This window comes from Camelus bactrianus, chromosome 8, assembly GCF_048773025.1.
Source record: "Camelus bactrianus isolate YW-2024 breed Bactrian camel chromosome 8, ASM4877302v1, whole genome shotgun sequence".
NCBI classification, from domain to species: Eukaryota; Metazoa; Chordata; class Mammalia; order Artiodactyla; family Camelidae; genus Camelus; species Camelus bactrianus.
The window spans coordinates 13,605,591-13,630,404 of NC_133546.1; the positions used below are offsets into that span (position 1 = coordinate 13,605,591).

General features: G+C 44.0%; 1 protein-coding gene across 2 annotated transcripts in view; it reads right to left on the bottom strand.

Annotated features, from left to right (window-relative positions):
• Positions 1-7,099: 7,099 nt before the first annotated feature.
• The window catches only part of AKAP12 (A-kinase anchoring protein 12), a 92,095-nt gene continuing 74,380 nt past the window's right edge, over positions 7,100-24,814 (bottom strand). For both annotated transcript variants that reach the window (XM_074368153.1, XM_010965713.3), the window contains 2 exons: positions 10,548-15,507; positions 7,100-9,825 (listed from right to left, as the gene is read on the bottom strand). In XM_074368153.1, coding sequence (XP_074224254.1) covers positions 10,556-15,507 — 4,952 coding nt within the window. In that variant the 3' untranslated portion in view covers positions 7,100-9,825; positions 10,548-10,555. The remainder of the gene's footprint in view (positions 9,826-10,547; positions 15,508-24,814) is intronic.

Below are 24,814 nucleotides of genomic sequence, written 5' to 3' on the forward strand. Positions count from 1 at the left end.
TACGTGATTTTATCTGTGTATCTGTCTACCCAAAAAGATTCAGGAAGAGCAAGGAAAGAGTGTGGCCCAACGAGTCACTTTCTTGCTGCGTCTCCTCTTTCTATCTGTTGAACTTTGTGCAGTTCCCCTAACCTGAGTGGCACCTTCTCTATTTGTAGAAGAAAGGTGGTAACTGCATTGGGTCACAGGATTATGAGCATTGAATGAGGAAACAATGTAAGAAGTTGCTATTGACCAGGAAAGAGTCTATAGAGTGTCTTAGCCAACTTTCTTTTACAAGGAGGAAAAAAGAGGCCAAAAATTTTTTGCCTAAAGATGACACAAACCTAGATTATTAAATATTGGGAGGTTTCCACTGATTTCATTTAAAAAAAACAAAAAACAAAAAACTACAGTCGTCCCCCCTCATCCTCAGGGAATACGTTCCAAGAACCTGAAATTGTGGATAGTACTAAGCACTATGTACCCTGTATTTTTTTCCTATACATAAGTACCTAAGTTTAGTTTATAAATTAGACACAGTAAGAGAATATTCGAATTGCCAGCATCACTGCTCTTACACTTTAGGGCTATTTTTAGTAAAATAAGGGTTACTTGAACATAAGCACTGCAATACTGAGATAGTCGATCTAATAACCCTGGCGACTGTTAAGTAATTAGCTGGCAGGATATGCTGGACAAATGGATGATTCGTGTCCTGGGAGGGATGGAGTGGATGGCGCAGAATTTCATCACGCTACTCAAAATGGGCACAATTTAAAACTTTTAAATTGTCTTATTTCTGAAATTTTCTGTTTACTCTTTTCTAACAGAGGTTGACCGGGGAAAATGAAACCTTGATTAAGGGGCATTACTGTATATTCACATCTACCAACTTAAATGAGAGTCTTGTGCCAAGTTAACTTCTGGATATGTGAAAGGAGGTCAGGGTATGTCTCTTCAGCCCTTCAGGCAGGCGAAGGGTCTTGAAGACCAGAAAGTCATGGGAATCATAAAGGAAAGGAACTGATGGGGTGAGCACCTGCAACTTGGTGGAGACGGACGGGCGGGTGTTGTGTTCATCTGCTGGTGCAGGAGTGCAGGGGGTTCCAGCACCAGCTCTGCGTGGCAGTCCTGAACAATGCCCGTTTCCTCCCCAAATCAAGAGCTGGGTGCAGATAAGGAAGCACATCCACCCACCCTACCCTGGAATGCCCAGTGCCTATTTAATCCCAAGAGGTTGTAACTTAACAACGTATTCTGAGTTTTTGCTGGTACCAGTTTAAATAAGCTCTGAACATCTCAGTTGACAGTGCGAACAATCTGAACCCCAGAGCTTCAGAATTAATTTGAGCTGTCTTTCTCCACACTCTACCCTTATTAACACTACTGGTTTTATTATTTTTCCTTTGCTGGGGAAAGCAATAAGTGACTCATTCAACAGATGTGAAAAAATAGATTTGTAAAGAACTGTAGAATTTTATCATAGGAAATATGGCTTTGATGGGAAGAAAGCCATTAAACTGTATTTATCAATTATTCTTCAGTAAAGCTGAGAAATAAATAAAGTAGCTTGGATAATAAGAATGGCGAGTAGAGTGAACCCCAAACTTCTCCTGGTTAAATAGGAACTACCCACTATTCTTTTTTTGTAATTTCACCTTGTAAGAAAGGGAAGAGCTGAGATACCCAAAATAAACCCTTCAAGTTCAAAATGTCAGACCTGAGTCAATTCATTTCTGGTGAAACGCCAAATTGCAATGTTTAAAAGCTATAGGCACTTAGAAGGATGGTTGGGGAGCACGGTATGTGCGTGGTACCTCCTGTGGTTTGCGTAGGAATTATGGGAGAGGGGAGCTCTCTCTTACTAGTTCACTAGGAATGAATTCCAAGATAACATTATTTGTACAGAGAGCACAGTTTATTGTCATGGAATTTAACTTGTTCTTTTGGTTGACTTTTCATGTTTATGACAATTTTTGCTTTGTTTTAGTCCTATATACCACTTTTAGTTGCTATATACCACTTGCAGGTAAGCAAGATTCAGGCTGAGAAATCTTTAAACAAATAAAAAATTAATTATCTTAAGATACAGATTAATGAAACTCCCTTTTCTAGAACTAGCTCCTTAAACACAACTGGAAGAATATCACTAAATTATTAACAGCTCTCTAAATAAAATAAAAATTAGACTGAGAATCTTTAGTATGGGGGAAAAAAATAGACCAGGATGAAATGATAGTCTGTGGTTTCATTCTCCGCCAGCAGCTCAAAATGTCTTTTAACATAAGGAATCGTTATTAAATTTGTGGCTCAAGCATGTGCTATTCTCTGGAAAATAGTCAAAACCTGCCCTGCCTAAATTCCCTGGTTGTTGTGAAGATCACTCCTTGCAAAGAAGGCATTATGAACTGAAGGGCTGAATATGAGGGAGTGAGATGCTGAATTGGGTGTCTGTGTGCTCCTCGCTTGCCAGCAATCCTGTCAGATGAGTGTCCTGTGTTTACAGACGAGGAAACGGAGGCCCAGAGAATTTAAGGAACTTTTCTGAGGTCACCCAGCCAAATAGGGACAGCCAGGATTCAAACAACCCTCTGTGGGATTCAAATGCTCTCTTCCCAAATGTGCAAACATTTCTAGAGGCTGGAAGCCACTGGGGAGAAGGATTGTCAGGAGAGGGGTGGGGGTCAGGAACGGGAAATCTTTTTCATCTGTTAACCTATTCATTCTGCAATTGAGGCAATTCGCTTAAATCCATTTTATTGCTATTATTAGAGTGGCCCTAACACTCCAGCACATCAGAATCTCCCGGAGGGCTTGACAAAAAAGACTGCAGGCACTGCCCCCAGAGTATCTGATTCAGTCAGTCCAGGGTCCGTTCCAAGAATTTCCATGTTGAACAGGTTCCCAAAAGATGATGATCATGCCAGTAGCCATAGTCTGAGAACCACAGCATCACTATATAATTTATGCTATAGTATTTCTGCCTTTTCTTGGTTCTGCTGTCATCTCAGAATTATAACAACCAAGGGAACTTATAAAGGGTGGGAAAGGGATCTGTGCCATTTCTAGCATGCTTTTCTCTTTGAAGCAAAAGCTCCTTAATGAGACTTGTACAATGTACAGATTGGTGCATGAACCCTTAGAAGAAGTGCATGTTTGAGAGGCCCTACCTAGGATTTATTCTAAACCTCCCTGTTCTCGTTTTAAATGCCTTTGTAATCTCTGAGCACAGAAAAGAACGTAGCCAAAGTAACCAAACATCCTAACTAGTTTTTGAGGAGGTCACGTAGATGATCCTGCTTCCTCGGAGAGAGGCAAGGATCTGGATGAGGAAACAAAATGGTGTTAAGAAATTGACCAAGAGTGTACTACTACTTCGTGGTAATTAGAGTCCAAGGCTCCCAACCCAGGGCCCTTTCTGCTACCATCACTCTGCCTAGGAAACCCTTCTTTGCTGTGAGTCACTGAAAATGATTCCTATAATTTTTTTGTTAGAAAAGAAAAAAGACTAAAGAATTCTTTTCTCTTTCCATTTAGATTAGGATGCCCACAAGCAAAGTTCCGAAGGCAGCCAGCCAGAGAACTGGGAGCCAGAAGGATGCAGTCTGGGGAGCCCTGGGAGTGGCCAGGAAGAGACTGCAGGTTTGACCCCTTCCCCAACCAGAGTCCCCTACCCCACGCTGCATGCCCCGCCACCCCTCCCCACTTCAAGTCTCCCTGGGGAGATATGCTAGGATCCACAAAAGCTGAACCAGCAACAGGGAGAGGAGGGAAGATAAGAAACGCAGACAACACACAAAGTGGATGTTTCATCTCCAAAAGAGAGCATGTCTGAAAAAGACATTTATGATATTTTTAGAAGATCAATGTCATTATTATGAATCCACCAAAATATTCAAGGACATAATAGTCATCATGTTGCTTTCAGTGGACAGTTTTATTAAAATTTCTCCTCTTCTAATTACTAACACTCAAGATGGCTGTTCTACTGCACTCTGTACCTCCCCTGCTCCACCCAGTGCCTGCTTCACCTACACCCCACTCACAGGACTGGCCTTCCTACAGGCTTGCCCCAGGCCCCAGCTAATGATTGTTCTAGCTTTAGATCCGAACTCCCCACTTTGTTTATCAAAGGGGCACTGTGGGGCCTGCCCCTCTGCTGGTTTCCCCGGTAACCGATGAGCCAACCTGATGTAACTCCTCTGTAACTGGTGGTCTCCCTAGTTGCCCCGGGAGTGAAGACTGCCACCATGTCCTGCCCCGCCGTCCACCGCACACGGTGGGGTGTCGCCCCAGGACCTTGCTGCATCTATCTAGTAAACCGTTGATGTCTCTGTTCCTGACTCCAGGTTCTTTCTTTGGTCAAGCACAGGTCTTGCAGGCCCGCGTGGTGCAGCCCAACAGGTGCCCTTCGCCTTCTAGTTTATAAAGCACTTTCACAGCAGGAGAACCCTGTGAAGCGCCCAGTTACACACTCTGAAGTGAGGAAACTGCTATCACAGGGTAAGTGAACTCTACAGCCTCGTCTTTCTTAGTCACCAAAGTTTGTGCCTGAGATTTTAAGAACGTTGCAGGGATCTGTGTTGTTTATTTCCCTCTCTGTGTCGCCAAGGACACAGAACAGAAGAACCATTTTCTCTCTGCCCAAACTCTTTTCTGTTTATAAGACCCATATATCCAGCTGTCGATTCTGCATTTTCCCTTGGAGACCTCATAGGCCTCTCAAATTGAGCATTGCCCAAACTAACATCATGGCCTGCCCCCACCCATGTCTGTCCACGGCTCCATATCCAGGTTGGCAACACAGAAACGCCTTTCTTCACGCCACACTGTTCCCACGACCGATAATCAGGTCCTCTCTTGGTTCCACCTCTGACATCTCTTGATCTCACTACGACTCTCCAGCCAAAGTGCCACTACTTTAACATAGGCCATTATTAGCTCTTGCTAGATTGTTACAGTAACATGTTAGCTGGGCTCCCTCCAACCTCTTTAATTCTTTTTTTTTAATATATTTTTAAAAATATTTAATTCTTAAGAAGCACTTCTCTAGATGCAATGTTATTTTAGGCAGAAATGCCCTTCCTAAGGACTGTCCTGGGCCTCACAGGATCACAAGCATTTTTGGCCCCCAACTCATTAAATTCCAGTAATACCCTTGCCATTGTGATAACCAAAAACTCAACAAGGGCGGGGGGCAGAATCACAACCCCCAACACTGCCTCTGGAATCACTAACGTAGAAGGATAGCATCACCTCCCCGCTACACTATAATGACATCTTAGGACACATCCTTCCTTAAAATGGCCCGCTGGCCAACTGTACGATACCCTTCCCATAGGCCCTTTACAGGAAACCCTAACAGTGGTCAGGTTTCGGGTCCTGGGGGCAGCCCGTCTGCTTTCCCAGGAACTAGATGAACTCCTGAGAATAACAGGGATCCTAGGGTCAAGCACAGCGTGGTTTTTAAATTAGCCTAATTTTATGTATTGTCATTGTGCTCATTGGTTATACCGAGTTACCTGGGATTTATAAGAAGAAACACGGAGAAGCACACGGGTGAGTTAGCGCTAGCCTTGGCACTCAGTATCCTGTTGTTGGAAGAGTAACACATTGGGTCCTAATTTCATCACTGAAGAGATGTTACTCTACCTTTGGTCTCCAAACCTGAATACTGTCTATAGTGAAGCTTCTCTTAAGGGGTTAGATGTAGTACTTCTCTTGTGTTAAAATTTTTCGTGCCAGCAAGCAATAGTAGAATGTGCAAAGTAATGAGATTTCCTCTCTCATGAGTGTAGGATACTGCACAGATGCCTGTTACATTTAGATGTCAAAAAAAGGGGGTTGATTTCTAAGGTGTGTCAGTGAGACAGAAGGGAAGGGGTGGGGCATAACCATTAAGAGAATGACACAACCATTGAAGATTCAACTCCCAGTAGACCTTGAGGCCCAAGATGGCGGAAGATTTGACTTCCAGGGCGCCTTCTTTACATTATACACTCAGTGTAGTATTCTACCACGCTAAATGGCACATCCACAGGGCCATGGCTGGCCACTGAAGGCCAAAAAGTGATGATGGCCCAATTCCTGGGAACCCCAGGATGCTGGGAACCCCAGCTTCTTCCCCAAAGTAGCTGGAATAATCCCACTTGTTAGCATATGATGTTACCAAACCCATAAAAACTAACAACCAACTAACAACTTTGCACCTTGTGGTCACTATTTCTTGCCTTCTGAGATGGCCTGCACTCTTTCTATGGAGTATGCGTCTCTCTGAATATATCTACTTTTACTCAACTATGGCTCGCTTTTGAGTTCCTTCCAGTGCAAAGCCAAGGACCCTCACTTGGTGGAGCACATCCCAGCAACTCAGCTGAGACCTAGGACACAACCATCCTCTTGTACCCCATTTTCCTTACAAAATAGCACTAAAAAAAAGTCATGATTACCTTTACTGCCATGCCATCCCAAAGTCCTGGTCACTTTGGCTGAAACCTGTGTTATCATGTAAAGGCTGGTGATCTGTATCTCAACTGTCTCATATACAAGACAGGCCCAGATCATTTTCCCAATTCCAGTGATATAGGTTGGAGATGGTGAGGAATTTGGTGGTGAGGAGAAAGTTAGTTGCATTTGCACAAAAATTGTGCCAGGCTTTTCCAGCAGACCTGTTTCCACAATCATGTTAGAAATGAAGTTCTGGGACATTGGTCACATTCAGGTGCCAACCTCTTACTTCCTGGAAGTCCCTGGTCTATGTCCATTTCCTTTCTTACAGAGTTGATTAAGAGGTTTCTAACTTTTGGATAATTTGACTATCCAAAAACTGTAAATAAAACTCTGTTCATTTGGGGGAGTTGGAGGTCAGTCAGAGGTTTAGTGCGATTCTAATTAAAGGGGCCCCTGACCCAAAAAGATTACGAATCATTGATAAGGGATTTCTGTGCACTCATATATGTCCCAGATACATTCCAAGCTCCTATGAAGCTCTGTGGACCGTGTTACGCAGAATGGTTAAGTAGTTAAAAGTAGAAATTAAATGTGTGATGCACAGCAGCAAAGATCAAAGCAATCAAAACTGAATTAAGGTGAAATTAAAGAAAGAAAATCCATGGCATTTGATTAGGTTGCATTTTATTTAGATAAATGGAAATCTGCTCCCCCAAACAGAACTAGGAATCAAATATTGTCTCAGATGAAAGGAAACTGCGAAGCTTGAAGCTTACATAGAAAGCGAGAATTTCCAGCCCTTGACTATCTGTTGTTCCAACAACAAAGGAAGATCCCAGAACAGAGTATCTGTGTAACAGAGACAGACAGCTCATCGTAGTATTAGCAAAAGACCCTGAGGGGAACATTTTATGGTCTTCAATTACAAGAAATGGCGAGAGTTTACAAGTCTTGCATTGCTTTCTATTGTACATGGCTCCAAAGTAATGCCAAAAGTAGCAAAATTTAGGCACTTGCTCCAACTTCTGCAGTTTACATTGGATTATTAGGTATGTCACAAATTAACAGCAGCTTCAGAATTATAATACAGAATTGTATTTCATGCTACTGTTAAGAGCATTCCTCTTGTAAATAAAACAATGCTGCTTATCGGACGCAGGTACAGAGTTTGTACACAAGTAATCCAGGGCACTTCAGGAACACAGCCATGAAGCAACCACCACTGGAAAACCCATTGTGATGGCCAGAAGGACCTGGCCGCGTGGTGAAGAAAAGACCAAATACAAATAGGATGAAGTGGCAGGATGGAATTTAAACCAAAAAACGAAAGTTTACTACAAACTACACAAACCTTTAGTCTGTTCAGAATAGCACAAAGTTTCTTCCTGCCAGGGGGAGGAAGTCAGTGGAAATTTGGAAGTGTAGTCAACGCCTTACAAATTGCTGTCAGATCCAAAATTTAACTGATCTTCAAAAATTGACACCAGCACTTGGATTGTTTTAGTCTCAACTTGGCAAAAGAGAGAGCTTTAGATCAGAGAATTTTTTTTTTAATCTGGGGATTTTTAAATTTAGTAATTAAGCACAGGTGGCTATTATATGGGAGAGTAACTCCTAAAAGGATATTAAACGTTTTCCAACTACAAGGCCATACGCTGTTACGAGGTGTCTTTCTAATACGGCCCATTTTTTATTGTAGTCAGGTTTGTTGGTTTAAGAGAAACTACTTTCCAGTTTTAACAGCAAACTGTCTTTCTGCAAAGATCATTCTACATTTTCTAGAATGTTATGCTTTAAAATAATTGGCAGTTAAAATTTAAGTTCACAAACTGGAGTACTGAGTTTAAGTAAAGTTTTAGAAGCATATATAGCAGGCCAGTTCTACATGTGAAAAAGTGGAACTTTACTAGGTCACTGACTGTTCTTTGTGTGGCAATTGAGAGAATTCTTTATATATTAGCTTGAATCACGAATCACTGTAACACTTAAAAAACTTTTCCAGGATCACGTTAGGCAAGGCGTTTTCATTACAAAGCCCTCTTAAAATTTCTTTCTAAAGACGTGTGTCGTTAACAAATACTAACAAAGAAAATTGACTCTTTTTTTCAGGAAGGCACCACCAGATGGTAGCATTGTACCAGTACTGTCAATCTGAACCACTCCTGGCTTATTTCAGAGGATCCTGCTCTGCTGATGGCCTCTGAACCCCAACTCAGAGCGGTGTAAAGTGGTAACGTCACGAAACGACGTGAGAAATTTCTAGCTTATCTGCTTTTAGAACGCAGTGAACATATGTCCCAGGCTTCCTAGTATCTAATAAATCCAGCAAATCTAAGTGAAGCAAATATTTTATTTAAATCAGTTGTCAAATCACAATTTATCCAAATGAACATAATGTTACATTGTTCTTAAAAGAGTGGGCACAAATATGGCACAGACACAATCCGGCATCTCTCAAAATACCATTTGTAGAGAACCTGGCTTATTTCAGGCTATGTGTGAGCATGGCCCAGCACAGAAGAGTAGACTCAAAGACTTACAACAGTCAATTCTCTTCTTGATAACATGAAAAACATTTCATTACTTTGCCTCAAGATTAAAGCACACTCATCTGTCCCAACAACCACAATTAGGAGAAAAGACTCAAACTTAATCTGCTACTGAAAAAACTTCCTTCCAACCTCCACTGGAGGCTAGAAAGAAAAATTTCACAGTAACAATGGGACGTTCTGTATGCTCTCCTCCCCCCTAAAAATGCTTTATATTTTTAGCACACTGTGCATAATAGGAAAGAGACCAATTTCAGAGTAATACTATGCATGGGCCTAATCCTTAGTGAATTTTAAAATAACTGTAGCTTCTGAGCAGGAAGGTTATTTCTAGGAAGCTCTGTTTTCACAGGTTCTAACTAAGGTGGAAGGCTTCCCAGGACTTCACCGTGGCTGCGTGCCCCGTCGTTTATCGTGTGATACAAGAGGAATGCGCTATATTGTACATTTCCTTAAACATTAAGAAAAAAATATACAATAGATACAGAAGGAGGATTACTTAAAACATACATATAAATACATAAAGAATGATACTCCAGTTTGAGAAGCAGAACTAGATATTGCCAACTCCAGTTCCAGGTTTTTAGGACCTTAAATTTAAATCGGAAACATTATATGGTGTCAAGGGAAACTCTTAAGAGCTATCTTGAAAACAGGAGATGTTAACTGGTTCTAGCTCCCGATGAAGCGTCAGGATTGTCAGGGGTTCTCTGGAAATGAGAGCAGGTGATGTGCCTCTTCTTTGGGTCTCAAAATTCTGAAATAATTGGTCTTGAGTCTCGTCAGCGGCTTTCATTTTCTTTACCTGTCTTCACATTCTGGGCTTGCAAACACACCAGGTTAACTGTAGAAGGAAGTCAGATTCAATAGTAAATAAAATCATTAAAAAAATCTGTCACTGGAAAAAAAGGTAAATAAAATCTGTTCCCTCCCTCATTCCTTCAACACCAGAAGAGTTGTGCAAGTGAGCTGCAGCAACTGGGAACCCCAAATCTTAACTCTGTAAGAAAGAAGGAAAGATGGGGAGGGGCCATAATACAGTGTGCTCTGCTACCAGAATACCAACAATCAGGCCTGTCATATGCACTGAAGATTTTTTTAAATGCTTGCTCCTACTGCAGAAAAAAAAATTATTTTTTCCTAGAAAGCTTTAAACTAAATTTCAAATAGTATCATATAAAACTACACCGCACTTTTAGTTGTTAAAAAAAAAACTAGCTGGGGTGGTGCTCAGTGACCATGACATAGTTCTTGAATCTTTGAGTCAAACACACACACAAATGCACACTTGTATGCACACACAGGCCCCTTTATTTTCTTCTAAAGCAGTCACATTGTGGGTAAAGCGAAGTCATTACTTTCATGACACCAATTAGACTGAAAAGCACGTCAATGAGAAAAAGGAAACTAACCTGGATTCCTAGTCTGATTGATGGTTATCTTCGCAGATGAAGGTTCTGCCTAAAATTGTCATCATTTAAATTCCTGCTCCTCTTATAGCAAATGTGCCATCAAATGGCAGAAAAGAAGGAAAAAGTCACTTTAGAAGAAAAGGAAGTTACTTACACGATGTTTTAGGATTCTGTGGGTTCAGGTGTTCCTGGTTCTCCCTCTTGGTTCTGTGTCTCCTCCTGTGTTTGTGTTTTGATTTCTTTTTCTGACTTGCTCTGCACTTTTTCTTCCTGTAATTTGACTTCCTGGCCATCTCCCTTCTCTTTCAGTTTGGGTCCATTTGTATCCGGGGACTCTCTGGTTGAGCCCCTGGTGGCCTCAGCATCTTCCAGGGCTGAGCTTTGGTTCCCAGGGTCATCCACAGCACCACCTTCTCCATCTTCCTGGGATTCAAGCGGGGACTTCTCTGTTCTTTCTCCAACCCCGGCACCTCCATTGTCTTCTGGCAAAGACGCTGTTCCAGGGGCCTCTCTCTCATCCTCAGTTGGGTGAGTCACCTCTTCAAGCTGCTGGTCATTTACTCTGGAACTTTCTACCTTCATGGCTACCATCTGCTCCAAAGCTTCATTCACATCTTTGGAAACATCTGGATGTGTGGGCTCCTCAGTGCTTAGCGCAGACTCCTCTTCGGCGGCGATGGTTTGCATTTCATCCACTCCAGAGGCCTGAAGTTTGCTTTCTTCCTTCTCAATTTTCTGCCCTGCTTCCTGGCTGTGGGTTTCTGTCAGTAGAGTCTGGATCTGGAAATCGGTGGCTGTTTCTTCGGTACTTCCCAGCTGGTCAACAACTGCCTGAATGACGTTCTGTACGAGTTTGCTGCCCTCAGTCTCAAGTTCCAAAACCTCATTTTCTGCCTTTAAATCTTCCTCTCTTGTTCCACTCACCCTGACTTCCTGACAACCAACCTGCTCACTGCCTTCATCTGACTCCCTTTTCTGTGATGTGCTTTCGTCGCCTTGGAGGTCAGCATGGATGCCCTCTTCGGGGGTAACAGATACGATCACCGGTGTTGATTCTGCCTGAGATTCAGTCCTTGTGGGCACTACGTCTTCTGCCAGCTGAGCAGGGAGGTCATCATCTTTTTCAGAGGATGTTTCTTCTGGTACTGAAGGTGCATCTGCAGATTCCAAAGTTTCTGCTGTTTCTATAACCTTGATAGCTTCTCCTAAGAACTTCTCCTCCACTGCTGCAGCTGTTAGAGCTAATGATGCCTCAGAGCTCTGCACCTGAATTTCCACACGTGCCACTTCCTCTTGAACGGGCAGAGAAGAACTTTCTTCAAAGCGGATAACTTCCTTTTCCCCGTCTATGACGGTTACGGTAACCTCCTGCACCAGCTGCTTACTGAGCTCTTCACAGACGGTAACAGCTGGCTGTTGCTCAAGACTCTCTTCACTCACTTGGGTGGGTTTTGCTTCCATTTTCTCCCTTCCTACGTGAACTACCATCTCACTCTCCACTGGGGTTGGAAGAGACTTAGCATGACTCTGGAGTTCAATATTATCACCTTTTTGAAACTCAGCTTCTTTGGGAACTTCGTCCTCAAGGGCAACTTCAGTGACCTGTTTCTGACCGACTGTTACTTCTGTGTCAGCAGACGCTGCAGGTCCTTCGACAAATGGTTCGTCTCCACCTTGCTCGTCAGCACATCCTCCAGCCTCCTGAATCACCTCAGTCTTTGAAAGAACGTGTACAGTTTCCACTGATACCTCTTTATCTGTATGTTCTAGAACCTCTTCCACTTTTGAATGTTTGTCTTCCTGGGACTGAAAACTGGAAGGTGCTGGAGGCATCTCTTTCAGCACAGGAACTGCCCCATCGTCCATGACCTGGGATTGGGTACCAGATGCAACCTCCCGGTCTTCATGGATTTCCATGATCTTGTCCTGCTCCATTATATTTGGAGCTTCAAACTCTGCTACTGGGGTGCCTCCATTGGTCTCACTCTCCGTAAGGGTTTCAGCTGAGTCAGGAGCAACAGCCTGTTCTGGAACAGTCTCTGATTTTACCCCAACCACCATTTCTGTGGTTGTAAGCTCACTGGACTCTGCACTCTCTGTGCCTGGAGAAACCTTCCCCAAGCTTTCTGGGGTGGCCTGTCCAATTCCCTTCCCTAGGGTCAGAGCCTCAGTGTCAGTTTCCTGTACATGTACTTTCGAGACAACCTCCATCTCTTCCTCCAGATTCAGCCTGTGAGTATCCTCTTCTGCTTCTCCCACCTCCTCGGGGATTTTTGATTCGACCTTGTGCGTTGTCTGGATGGTGTCTTCCGGCCCTCTGCCATCAGGCAGCTGGGATTCTTCTCGAACTTTTTCTGCAACTGCCTGCAGCACCTCCTGAGTCCGCCTCTCTTGGTCTTCTATGTCTGGCACCTCCACCTCCTGAACCGGGGTTGCTTCCTCTGTGGTGTCGGGAGATTCGGTTAACCGGGAAACAGCTGAAACCATGTCGGCGGTCTCTTCAGCCCCAGAGGCTTCTGTTGCTTCCTCCGTAGCTTCTGCGGCCATCACGGCTTCAGACATCAGTTCCACCTCACTGACGAGCGTGTCATCACCAGCCTCCTGGCTCCCCGGCAGAGTTTTGGAAACGATGGGGGAAGCCTCCTCCTCAGCGACTTCTCTTTCAAACACCTCTCCAGTTGGTGCTTTCGCTTCGTCTTCTGATTCTTCAAGAGGTTCTGTCACTGAGGCAGAGATCCAAGAAGGCGCCCTTTCTTCGATGCTGCTAACGGCCCTTGCGCCGTCAACCACAGCGCCGGTCACCGGGTAGACCACGCTCTTACCGAGCTCCCTCTGCTCGGGCTGCTCCCCACTTTTCTCGGCCTGCTGGGCTTCGGTTTTCTCCCTTTCCGCCGCATCGTACTCGGACAAAGGTACCACGGCCGGGACGTCGGAATCGTCTTCGTTGCCCTCCGTCGGCCCTGTATCTTCAGCCGCGGCTTGCTCCTGTTTCCCATCTGACCTTTTCTTCCTTCGTCCGGGAATAAACTTCCTAATGGAAACCCAAGACTCTTCTTTCCCCGGTTCAGCATCTGAGGCTGGAGGTTCTACGCCAGATCCAGCTACCGAGTCTTCGCTTTTCTCTTCCAGTTTTGACTTGGACTTTTTTCTCGAGGTGACTAATCTTTTAAAGGACTCCCAGGTGGAAACTCCCTCCCCTTCGGAGGGGCTGCCGGCCTGCTCGGGGGAGGAAGCTCCTGGTCCTTGATCCTGGACTTGGGGCGGGAGCGCGTCTGGCCCCGCCTCTTTGTCTCTTCCTGCTTCCTCTGGTTTCTGGCTGTCTCCTCCCAGGGCTTTGGGGCCCCCTTCCTCGTCGGAGGAAGAGGCTTTTCTTGCTCTTTTCTTGGATGACCCCACACAAATTAACGCTTCCCAGGACACCGAGGTGTCAACCCTGCGCTTCGACTCTTCCGGCTTCTGCTCCTCCCCGTTCCCTTTCACCTCTTCCTGCATTTCCGAGGCTGCGCTCTCCGTGGAAGACAGGGTGGCGCTCTTGACCTTGTCCACCTTGTCCACCTCGTCCTCCTTATCACTTTCAGAGAGCCTTCTCACCCGTTTCTTGGGCGTCACCATCTTTTTGAAAGATGCCCAGGGGGTGACACCTTCCCTCTTTTTCTCTCCGTCCGAAGTGGTCCCTTCCTCCGCCTCTGCGTCCGGGGGCACGTCGGCCACGCCCTTCTCCAGACACGTGATCTCCTCGGGCTCCTCGGGGGACGAAGCCGAGCTCTCGCCCTTCGGTTCCTCAGGACTGTCCGGGGAATCTGCCGAACTTGGGTGCTGCTCCCCTGACTCCTCATCTCCTCCGCCTCTCTTCCCTTTGTGTTTCTTTCCAGAAAGCTTTTTTAAGCCACTGCTAGTGAACAGTTTCTTTAAAGGGCTTCCTTGCACCTTAATTCTCTCTTGTGATGACAGCATTTCCACCTCGCTTACAGTGCCCTCGGGGGGTGTGGACGGCGCCTTCCCATCCTCGCTGGGTGCTGCCGGCTGGGAGAGGTCCCCGCCGAGGACACCCGCATCTTCCTCCGTCTTCGGCGGCTCCTCCGTGGGCTCGGCTTCCGGAAGTTCAGCGTGGGTTTCAGGAGGCGAGGATTCTACTGCTTCTTCTACCTGGGCCTGCTGCTCCTCCGTTTCCTTCTCCGCAGTGCTGACATGGACTTCGGCGACAATCTCGACTTTTTCATCGAACACTTCTGTTGCTAAAGGGGCGGGTTTCTCTTCGGGAGGGGCCTGCGCTTGGTCTTCGAGGGGCAGCTCCACTTTTTCATATTCTGCCGACAACCTGGCATCCTGGGCCGGCTCGGGGGCCTCCTGTGGTTGCGGCTGCTCAGAAGCTGCCAGCTTCTCGGAGGGCTCTTCCGGCTTTTCCTGTTCTTCTGCGTCGGCTTTTTCCGGCTCTTGTTCCTTTTTCTTCTCCGAGGCCTCCAGCTCATCCTCCCTAGGCTTCCTAAAACTGGTCTTTTTCCGCCAGCCAGCCCAACCTTGAGTGAAGAATTTTTTGAAGGGTGATGCCGTTTCGCTGGCCACTGGACTAGTCGGAGAGTCTGGAGATTTCACAGGTTCTTTTTCTTGTTTTTCTTCCCCTTCATCTTTTCCTTCCTCGGCTGCTGGGCCAGACTCAGCTTGGGGAGAGACTTCTGTGTGGGTCTCCTCGCTTCCGGGCGTCCCTTCGGGTTTCTCTGTGGACTGTTTCAGTTCACTTTCTTTGGGGGTTGAGGCCTCCCCTGTCTCCCGGCTGGGCTCCGGATGGTCACCAGCCCCGTCGGAGCCTCCTGCCCCTTCAGCTTCATCCTTTTTGACGGTGAGGAGCTGGACAGTGTCAGACTTCTCGGTCTTGTCCTTTTTCACAGTGAACTTGAAGCCGACAAACTTAAACACCTTCTTAAATCCCACATCGTTAGCCTGGGGCTCAGCGGTCTGTGTCAGCTCCTCTAAATTGCTTTCGGAGGCAGGGATCTGTTCCATTATCTCAGGCATTTCCTCCTGCCCCTCCTTCACGTCTGGAACAACTGCGGAGTTAGCAGCCATCTCTTTGTCTGAATCTCTTTCACTCACATCTTCAGACTCTCTCTGTCCAACTATTAACAGAAAAAGAGAAAGAGAGAGAGAGAGAGAGAGAGAGAAGGGTGGGGGAGAGGAAAGTAGAAAATGATAACAATTCAAGAAAATTAAATATTTAAAAAACACAGCCAATGAATACTTTCTTTAACGTCAGTCAGGCAATTCCAGGCTCAGGTAAGGGTCTTAGCTGCATTTGTAAATCTCAATAGATTAGGCAGCTTTCAAATGACCTTTAAAAATTCCGATTCAGAGGTACTACTCTTCTCGTTCTGTTCTCTTTAAAGGGCAACTTAACAAACTCAACTACTCAACTCAAAAAATTAGTTACAGGTAAGTGGCCACGGCATCACTAAGGGTGGGTCAACCTGATGGTGTGTACAAAACAGCATCACACATCACACCCAGGATCTAGAATCCATCAAGCTTTACAGTAACTTCCACTTTACAGGAAATAGAGCGTTAGAGAAGTAAGCCAACTAGGTACCCAGGAGAACGTAAAGGAGGGGCATTCTGTGTGATAACTACCTGATCTCTTCAGCAAGCCCCCCAAAGGGACCAGAGCTCCTTGGGGGAATTCGGGGCTGGGTCAGGGAAAGTACAAGGAACATTTTGTGACAAAAGGAGGCGCTCAAAAGCTTAGGTAGGGGAGAGGGGGGCAGCGCATATCAAAAGGACACTAGAGCCAGCTTAAAGGGGCTCCTGCCGGCCAAACTTTGAATCGTTAAAAAAAAAAAAAAAAGAGTAGCGACAGTGGTGGGTTATAACACATTGAGTAAAAATAGAATCCATGAATCAAGAGTGATACTAACAAAGTAAATGAGGATCAGGTAGTACTTCTTTATGAAAAAATGTCAGTCAATAAATTTAGGTATAACTTCCACTTTGATCCTTAGAGTCATTCTCTTTAGAATTCTACTGCATCACAAGTCATATATTATTTATTAAGGACAAGAGTTAAAAATGATCTTTCTTTTATAGACAACTGCCCAGACTCTTCCCAGGCCACGGTAAACAGCCGTTCAGCCTTGAAAATGTGGAGCATCACTGTTTCTAAACAGGTGTTTGTATCACTCATCAAGCAATTCACTTAAATGGAATAACATAAATGGGTTTTCTCTTGCAGTTAATTTGGGGAGGAGAAAGTCACGTTTTAATTCACTTCATCTGGAGGGTCCATTGAACTGGACTTTTTCAGTTGCTTAGAAAAATAAAAATAATTTCTCAATATATAAAATAAATGCATTAGTGTTTCATGACCGGCATGGTTACCTTCTGAATGTGGTCATATCTGAATGCATTTGGAACTAGTCGTATCACCATCAAAACCAGCCATTCAGAAACCAACAAGTAAAAGAAGACAGGAGTTAGGGGGAAAGTTTTTATAGACAAGACTTGGAACTAAAGCAAAGAAATTATTTGACTGGCTATAGCTTAAGTGGTTGCCTTATTTGGGAAAGCCAAGTTGGCTGTTTGTCATTAGACTCAGAAAATCACACTTAACTAATATGTTCTAATAACTCATTCAGTCAAGGATCAAGAGATGTTAAAAACTTTGGGTGAAATGCTGCCAGCACACTTACAGTTTTAGAGTATCAACACACAGATTACTTCATTTCAAAAGGAGATGGAAAAATCTGCCAGGCACCACCTTAACCAAGTGATCAAACTTAACATCTCCAACAATGGGACCAAACCATCATCATGCTTCCTGACGTGAGGCACTGAGAAGCCCAATAAATCACCTACATAGTATCACTGACAAAAATGTTTAACAGAATCGAATCATGTGGAAACAGTCAGACAACGGTCCACACTGAAGGATGTTCTATAAAATAACTAGCCTGGCCTGAAATATCCATGTTACAAAGGACAAAAATCAAACCTAAATATAAACGGATTGTCTGCAGGTAACTTTCAGATGGTTTAAGGAGAGGGAATGAGGGGGTAGGGGAGGAGGAGAGAGGGGAGGAAAGAAAATGTGGTTTAAAAAAAGCAATGAATGGTGATTATGTTAAATGTATAAGGGTGTTTATTATATTTTTCTGTAGGTTTGAATTTTTAACATTGTTAGGGATTAAAGAAGCAAGTAAATGTGATTTAATAAAGGGTGGGATTTGGTGCTAAATTTAAAAATTTAAGAAATATGACAACCAGAGATGGTAGGCATGGTCCGTCCTGGGTTGGATATCCATTAGAGCAAACCAGCTCAGCGACATTTTTAGTCTTCTTGGGATAATGTATGATTTGAGATTAGATGAGATGAATTTTTACTGAAATGAAAGGGTAGAAATCAGGATTGAGGAAAAAAAAGCAGGTTACCAAAAGTATATACACTATGACCACGTTATGGTTTAAAAAAGGTTAACTGAATTTGACACACAAGGGGGAGGGTATAACTTAAGTCATAGAGTGTGTGCTTAGCATGCACGAGGTCCTGGGTTCAATTCCCCAGCACCTCCATTAAATAAATAAACAAATAAACCTAATTCCCCTCCCACAAAAAATAAAATAAGCTAATAACAATACTAGATTGCAAAAATAAAAAAAAGAAATTGACACACAAAAAGGTCCTAGTAATGCTGTGAAAACATACTTAATGCCTACTGCACAAAATGAAAATAATTACAACTAGTTTCTATACTAATGCTTAGAACCTAGCAATATCTGGAAATAGAGAAATATCTGGAAATGTATATATGCTTCTCCCCAAATCCATAAATTACTTCAATTTGTATAATCTTATTTCCCCACGAAAATAATTTTATTCTTTATGTGAACTATTACAAACCTATGTCTACAAATTTCCACCATAATATTTATTGGGTTTCATCTTGAAACTGAAGCTTAAAAAGTTCACTGAAAAACTGTCCCAGGTGCCACGCAAGTTAAATATGCACAGCCCTGTTTGACTGTGCCTTGTACTGCGCTGTAAGTTAACCTGAAGTCCTTTTTCCCTTACCTTTTTTTTCCCCTCCCTAACATTACCAGATTTGGGGATACTGAGAGATAAAACCTGTGATTATCTGGGCCTCTTCTATGCAAAGAGGAAGGAAGGGATACTGAGGAGGTATTCTAACCCCACCCAGGCGCCACAGTGTTGGGCAGGGCCTTGGCTTTGGTGACAGGGCCACAGTTGTATTGGTAAGAGTTTTGGGAATCAGCCAACTCTCATTTTCTCTGACATCAGCATCTAAAGTAGTGTTTTAAAAACTAAAATATATGGAGAACTGAACATTTAGAGAAGGAGGTTTGACGAAAAGCCAATTCCATTACTTTGAAGTACCCTTCTTAAAGGATTCTCCTTTCTGTTTTCCTTTTTAAAAAAATTACTTAGAGAAACAAACACTGAACCCTAGTTAATGCTATGCATGCTCAAGTGTTTAGGGGTGAAGTATCCTGATGACTGCCACTTACTGTGAAATGCATAAAGAAGAAGATGGACTCATGAATGGACAGAGGGATGGATAGTTGGGTAGATATGTGATAAGGTTAAGGATGGTAAAATGTTTATTGTGGAATCTGGAGAAGTATATAATATTCACTGTCTTGTTCTTTCAACTTTTTCATATGCTAAACATTTTTCATAAGTAAGTTTGGGGGGGAAGCTCCCCCAGTGATTAAAAAAAATTACTTTGAAATAAACATTTGTGACCAACTTTAGACTTTATAAACAATAAAGGAAAAACTGATCCACATTAAATATTAAGGGAGATATTCCAAGAGAAAGGAAAAGTCAGACATATGCGATTAGACTGTCCAGAGTAGCCAATCCCAACCCTCCTTTCAAGCTGGGGTCTTTCAGGAATACTCTCTCCTCATTGTTTTTAAAAAGTATGCATAATCTTCTGAAATAAGGAAATGCTATACATTTCCATTTATTCCTATTATAAACTAGCTTATTTAGTGAAATCTATGAATTCCTTTAAGTGCATTTCCATGAACTGTTTCTTAAAAATTTTCCCAATTATAAAAGCATACTCACGAGAGAATTTTCCACAAGTACTTCTAGGCAAATGATATCATTGGAAATACACTAGAGAAAAAAGTCAAACCCCAATAATGAACACTATTCTACTACAATTTTACTAGTAATGCAAACATAAATATCCTGCCAGCAAGCATGAGCTAAAACCCCGAATTAACCTCTCTAGAAACCATTAGAAAATGCAGGCATTTTGCTAACATAGTGGGAGAAAGCAGGTGTTATACCCACCATTTCACCCCCTTTTTACCTCCATGCTCCCAAGTCTGTTTCAACTTGAAACAGTTTTTTTTTAAACTCTCGGATGACTGGAGTGTTTACAGTCAAAACTCAGGAAACAAAGATAACAGCTGCCAACTGGCAGAACAAAACAGCCATTGATGGTTCTGTTACAGCGCAGCAATATTCAGACGTTCTCTTTATAGTGATGCGTGGCTGAACCCATTACAAAAAGAAAAGCATTTAGGATCACAGGAGAATTTTAAATCCTAACTGGACAACTGGTCTGCTGTGTCTTGTGACCAAAGTAACCCTAAGAGTTACTACTGTCAGAACAATCTTCCGGACAGGGCAGGGCCTGTTGGTTTGTGCTGTGTGCACAAAGCTGGACACACCCAACTCAGCCCTGATTTCCACTTGCCTCCTTCATGGGGCAGGGCCTGTAGACTTTACAGAGAGGTCCTGTTTCCTGAAATATCCCTTTGATCACATCAGGAAGCTAGCGTCAAGCATCCCTAATGGCTCCAGAACCTAGAGAATAGTCTTCTAAACTACCTAGCCTGGCAGCTAAGGTCAAATTACATTTCTAAGCTACAAGCTAACTTTGCACAGCCGTGCTTTAAAGGTATGTGTGTATCCTGTCCCAAACCACGTCCGACCATCTGGCTAGGAACCCGAGGTGAAACCTAGATCCTGTTTTCCAGTCTCCTTACCTATTACTGGGCCGTGCACTCCCAGTGCTCAGCCGGAGGGGCAAGGCCCGCTCCATCCCGTCCCTCATCTCCCACTTTGCTCTCCTCCTGGCTCTCCAGTGGGAGATACATTTTCCAGCCTTGCTAAATCCTTGTGATTTTTTTTGAGGCCCATATCGTTTTCTACCATGCTTCCTCCCTGCCACCTGGGCAGAAATCTTCCCAGGTGACCCTACCCGCACAATCTCTATCCCAACCCTGACTCCCAAGCCTCTTTCAAATCGTTGTCTTCACGGGTCTGTTTCTTTCTGGCAAGAAGCAACCTGCACTCTGGAGCCTCCCTTGCCCGAGCCTCTGTTTTAATCTGTTCAGAACTCTGAGAGTGGAGGGTTTGAGCACCAGCTCCACAGGGCCCAGATGAGGCCCTGTCTCTCGGGGGCTTCAGCAATCTCTGCGGCCAGGGCCGGGGCCAGGATCAGGGCCCGGTGCAGCAGGGGCTCCGTAGTGGAGCCGAGAGGGTGACTCTGCTGCATGCGGCGTCCCCTCTGGGTGACACGGGACGGCGTGTCCCAGCATCAGTGGTTTGATCAAAGCAAGGGAAAGGAGGAAGGATGGAAACGCACACACTACCGGGCAAGGCGGCGTCCCTCCGCGTGGTCCCGCCCGCCGGCCCTGGGGCAAACCGCCGCTGGGGGGCGCGCGCTACTCACAGCAGAGGTTACTCCACCAGGGCATGGCGTGCGCCGCCGCCCGGCAAGGACAGCCCTACAGAGGCCCCGGAGGCACAGCCTTCCTCTTCCCTCTGCCCCATCGCTGGATGGAGACTGGCGGCGCTATCGGGCCGCGCCCCTGACGAGGGCGCCCCCTGGGGGCCGCCGCGCTCGTCACAGAGGGCGCAGCCTCCTCGCCAGCCTGCAAGGGAAAGCCCCGGAGGCCCTGAGCATCACCCCAATGGGTCCCTCTTCCAACCCGAGACTCTCAAGCGGAAAACCAGCCCTGGCTAAATGACGGCCACACTGCCGCTAAAACTCACTGCCGCTGCACTCCCGAACTGCTTTTCTCTCATCCGCACAACATTCCATGGAGTAGTCGATCCAAAACTCACACTGCACAACAGAGGCCCACGGCATGGCAGGAACCGGGCATGGGTTGGTTTGGTTTTAAGAATTTTATTTTCCTGAGTATTATTAGAACAAGAACTGGGGACCTCGCGCACGTTCCCATTACAAAGCTATCATTTCCAACCATAGAGCCTGGCCCCTCCAACTGGCTTACAAGGGAATAAACCGACTTCAAAGATGGTTTTATGTGGGAAATGCAAAATGGTACAGCCACTTGGGAAGACAGTTGGCAGTTTCTTGCAAAACTACACATGCTCTTACCATCTGACCCAGCAATCATGAAACAGCAGGACACCTCTGGGGTCCTCTTGAAGGCGGATTAGTAAAATGGCCGCATTTAGGCTAACAGTTGCTATTCTTATGATTGCCCTTAAAACAGTCAACTGACCGGTTGCTGCTCACAGTTCCAGGCCCATTGTTAAAACTAAAGCTACTGATATTACTGTTTTTACTTTATTCCAGTAATTGAAAGTAATAATCAAGCTTGATCTCTGGGTCCTTCTCCAAGGTCACAGGACTGTAACCTTACAAAATAGCCTGAGTTACCAAGACCACAACTTGAGTGCTTACGAGATAATGAGCTCTAACCGCTGGCCTCTGTAGAACTGGTTGCCTGGAGGCATCAAGTCACCATTCTAAGTCTTCTGATGAGAAAATGATTCTGTTGCTTGTTATCAATGCTTTATTGTTAGAGCCATGGCTGTAAAACCACCCCACCCCATCTCCAAGGTGGGTTCAGCTTTGAAGGCACTCGCCTGCTGTAAGTCCACTTTGCCCGGCAAAGCAATAAAATTGCCTCTTTTCCTCTAAGCTCCAAGACCTTGTCTCTGGGTTATCTGGCTCATCAGGGACAGGGGCCAATCTTTCGGCAACGCTCTCTGGTACAAATCCTTTCCTGTATCCTCGGTTTCTTGTTTGTAAGAAATAGGGTTCATTCAGCCTCCTTGACCTTCCCAGAGTTCCAAAGGGCAGGTTCAAACAGTTGCTAATCAGGCGGGAGAGACAAGGGAGGAACAGTCAAGAAGCAACAGCATAACCTTGGGGCAGGGTCCTGTTCCTCAAGGAATATATGTAGCAATTTCTTTGAGTTCTTCTGCAGGAACTAAGGCCCCACCCAGGTGGAGGATGGGAACTTCTGGCTGAGCACAAGATTCCTGGAGCCCCGTCCTGTTACCTCACCACCAACCAATCAGAAGAAAGTCACACCCTGCAGCCCTCACCCCGAGTTTTGCCTATAACAGCTCCTCCCCCCAAATCATATGGGAATTCGGGTTTTTCGAGCATGAGCCATACATCCTCCTTACTTCGCCCTGCAACAAACCTTTCTCTGCTGCAAACTCCGATGTTTCAGTTTGCTTGGCCTCACTGTGCATCGGGCACACGAACTTTTGTATAGTAACAATCATGCTCCTTGGCATTTACGCAAGTATCCTTGGTATTTTCTCATACCTACATTTGGTATGAGTTGAAAACATGTCCACACAAGGAAATGGACATGAATGTTTACAGCAACTTTGTTCATAATTGCAAAAACTTGGAATATCCAAGATGCTCTTCAATAGGTGAATGGATAAAAAAAACTATGGTACATCCAGGCAATAAAATATTATTCAGCACTAAAGACAAGTGAGCAAATCATCAAGATGTGGAGGAACCTTAAATGCATATTACTAAGTGAAAGAACCCAGTCTGAAAAGGCTACATACTGCACGGTTCCACCTGTATGGCATTCTGGAAAAGGCAAAACTGTGCAGACAATAAAAAGATCAGTGTTGCCAGGGGAAGGGAGGGGAGAGGGATGAATATCAGAGGACAGATGGTTTTTTAGGGCAGTGAAACTAGTCTGCCTGATACTACAATGGTAGATACCTGTCATTATACATTTGTTCAAACCCATGGGATGTACAATACCAAGAGGGAACCGTAATGTAAACTGTGGATTTAGGGTGATAATGACGTCAATGTAGGCTCACTGATGGTAACATGGGTACCACTCTGGTGGGGTCTGTTGATAGTGGGAAAGGCTATGCACCTGTGGGAGGAGGGAGATTATACTCTGTACTTTCCACACAGTCTTGCTGGGAACCTAAAACTGCCCTAAGAAATAGTTTATTTTTTATGGTAAACATAAAGCTTGTCTTTTTAAAAGAAAAGTAAATTCCATATACTTTCAAAGCATTAAAATTCTCATTCTGCATACATCATTGTTACTTTAAAATTTGTAAATGCCACTTATGACAAAAAGTATTTAGATCTGTCAACACCTACACTCAAACAGAAAAATTGCTGTGTGCCTGATGTGGACAACAATTCAAATTCTATTTCAGTGTAAAAAGCAGTTTTTTCATGGTTATAGTCATGCTTCGAAAAAAAAAGAAAGAAAGAAAGAACATATATCCTACCCACCCACTCACAGATAATGATTCAAAAGTTCACCTGAGTGCACCTGTAACTTATGTAATACTGTATATCCACTATCCTTCAATTAAAAATATTTTTAAATAAAAAAAGACCATTATTTTGTAACTATCAAGATAAAGACTGGATAAAGCAAAAATCAGTGGGTGCTAAACGGTGTTGGCAGGGGGCGGTGCTGGGCAGGATATTTACATGCTTCAAAATTGAAAGGGTGCAGAAATCGGACAACTTAACATCAACGTATGAGGGGCCCATAGACATTGTGTACAATACCCAGAGAAGGACACGATGTCATCTGTGGCTAAGAATGCATAACCTAAATTTAATTAGGAGAAAACAAACACCCAATAAGAAATGTGGTAGAAATGGGGGGAGAGAACTATATGCTTGAACATGTCAATGTCTGAAAGATAAAGGCTTGTATCTGCAAATCCCGAATTCTCAATTTATCCCTCAGGATTTGCAGATACACAGTACTATATATAAAACATAAACAGCAAGGTCACACTGTACAGCACAGGGAACTATATTCAATACTTTGTAATAGCCTATAGTGAAAAAGAATAGGAAAAGGAATATATACGTATGTATAACTGAGTCACTGTTCTGTACACCAGAAAGTAACACGTTGTAAAACATGTCAATAAAAAAATTTTTTTAAAAGAAAAACTGACACATTGTAAACTGACTATACTATAATAAAAAAAAGAAAAAAGAAAACCTGTAAGACCACTTGAGACAAAAAATAGAATGAGAAGGTCTAACATAGTACTTCTGAAACTATCTGAGATGGATTATTTTTTAAACTGCCAATCTATTACAGCCAAAAATAAAATACAATAAAACTGAATTACTTTTTTTTAATCATGTGCTTAGACATCATGATAATACC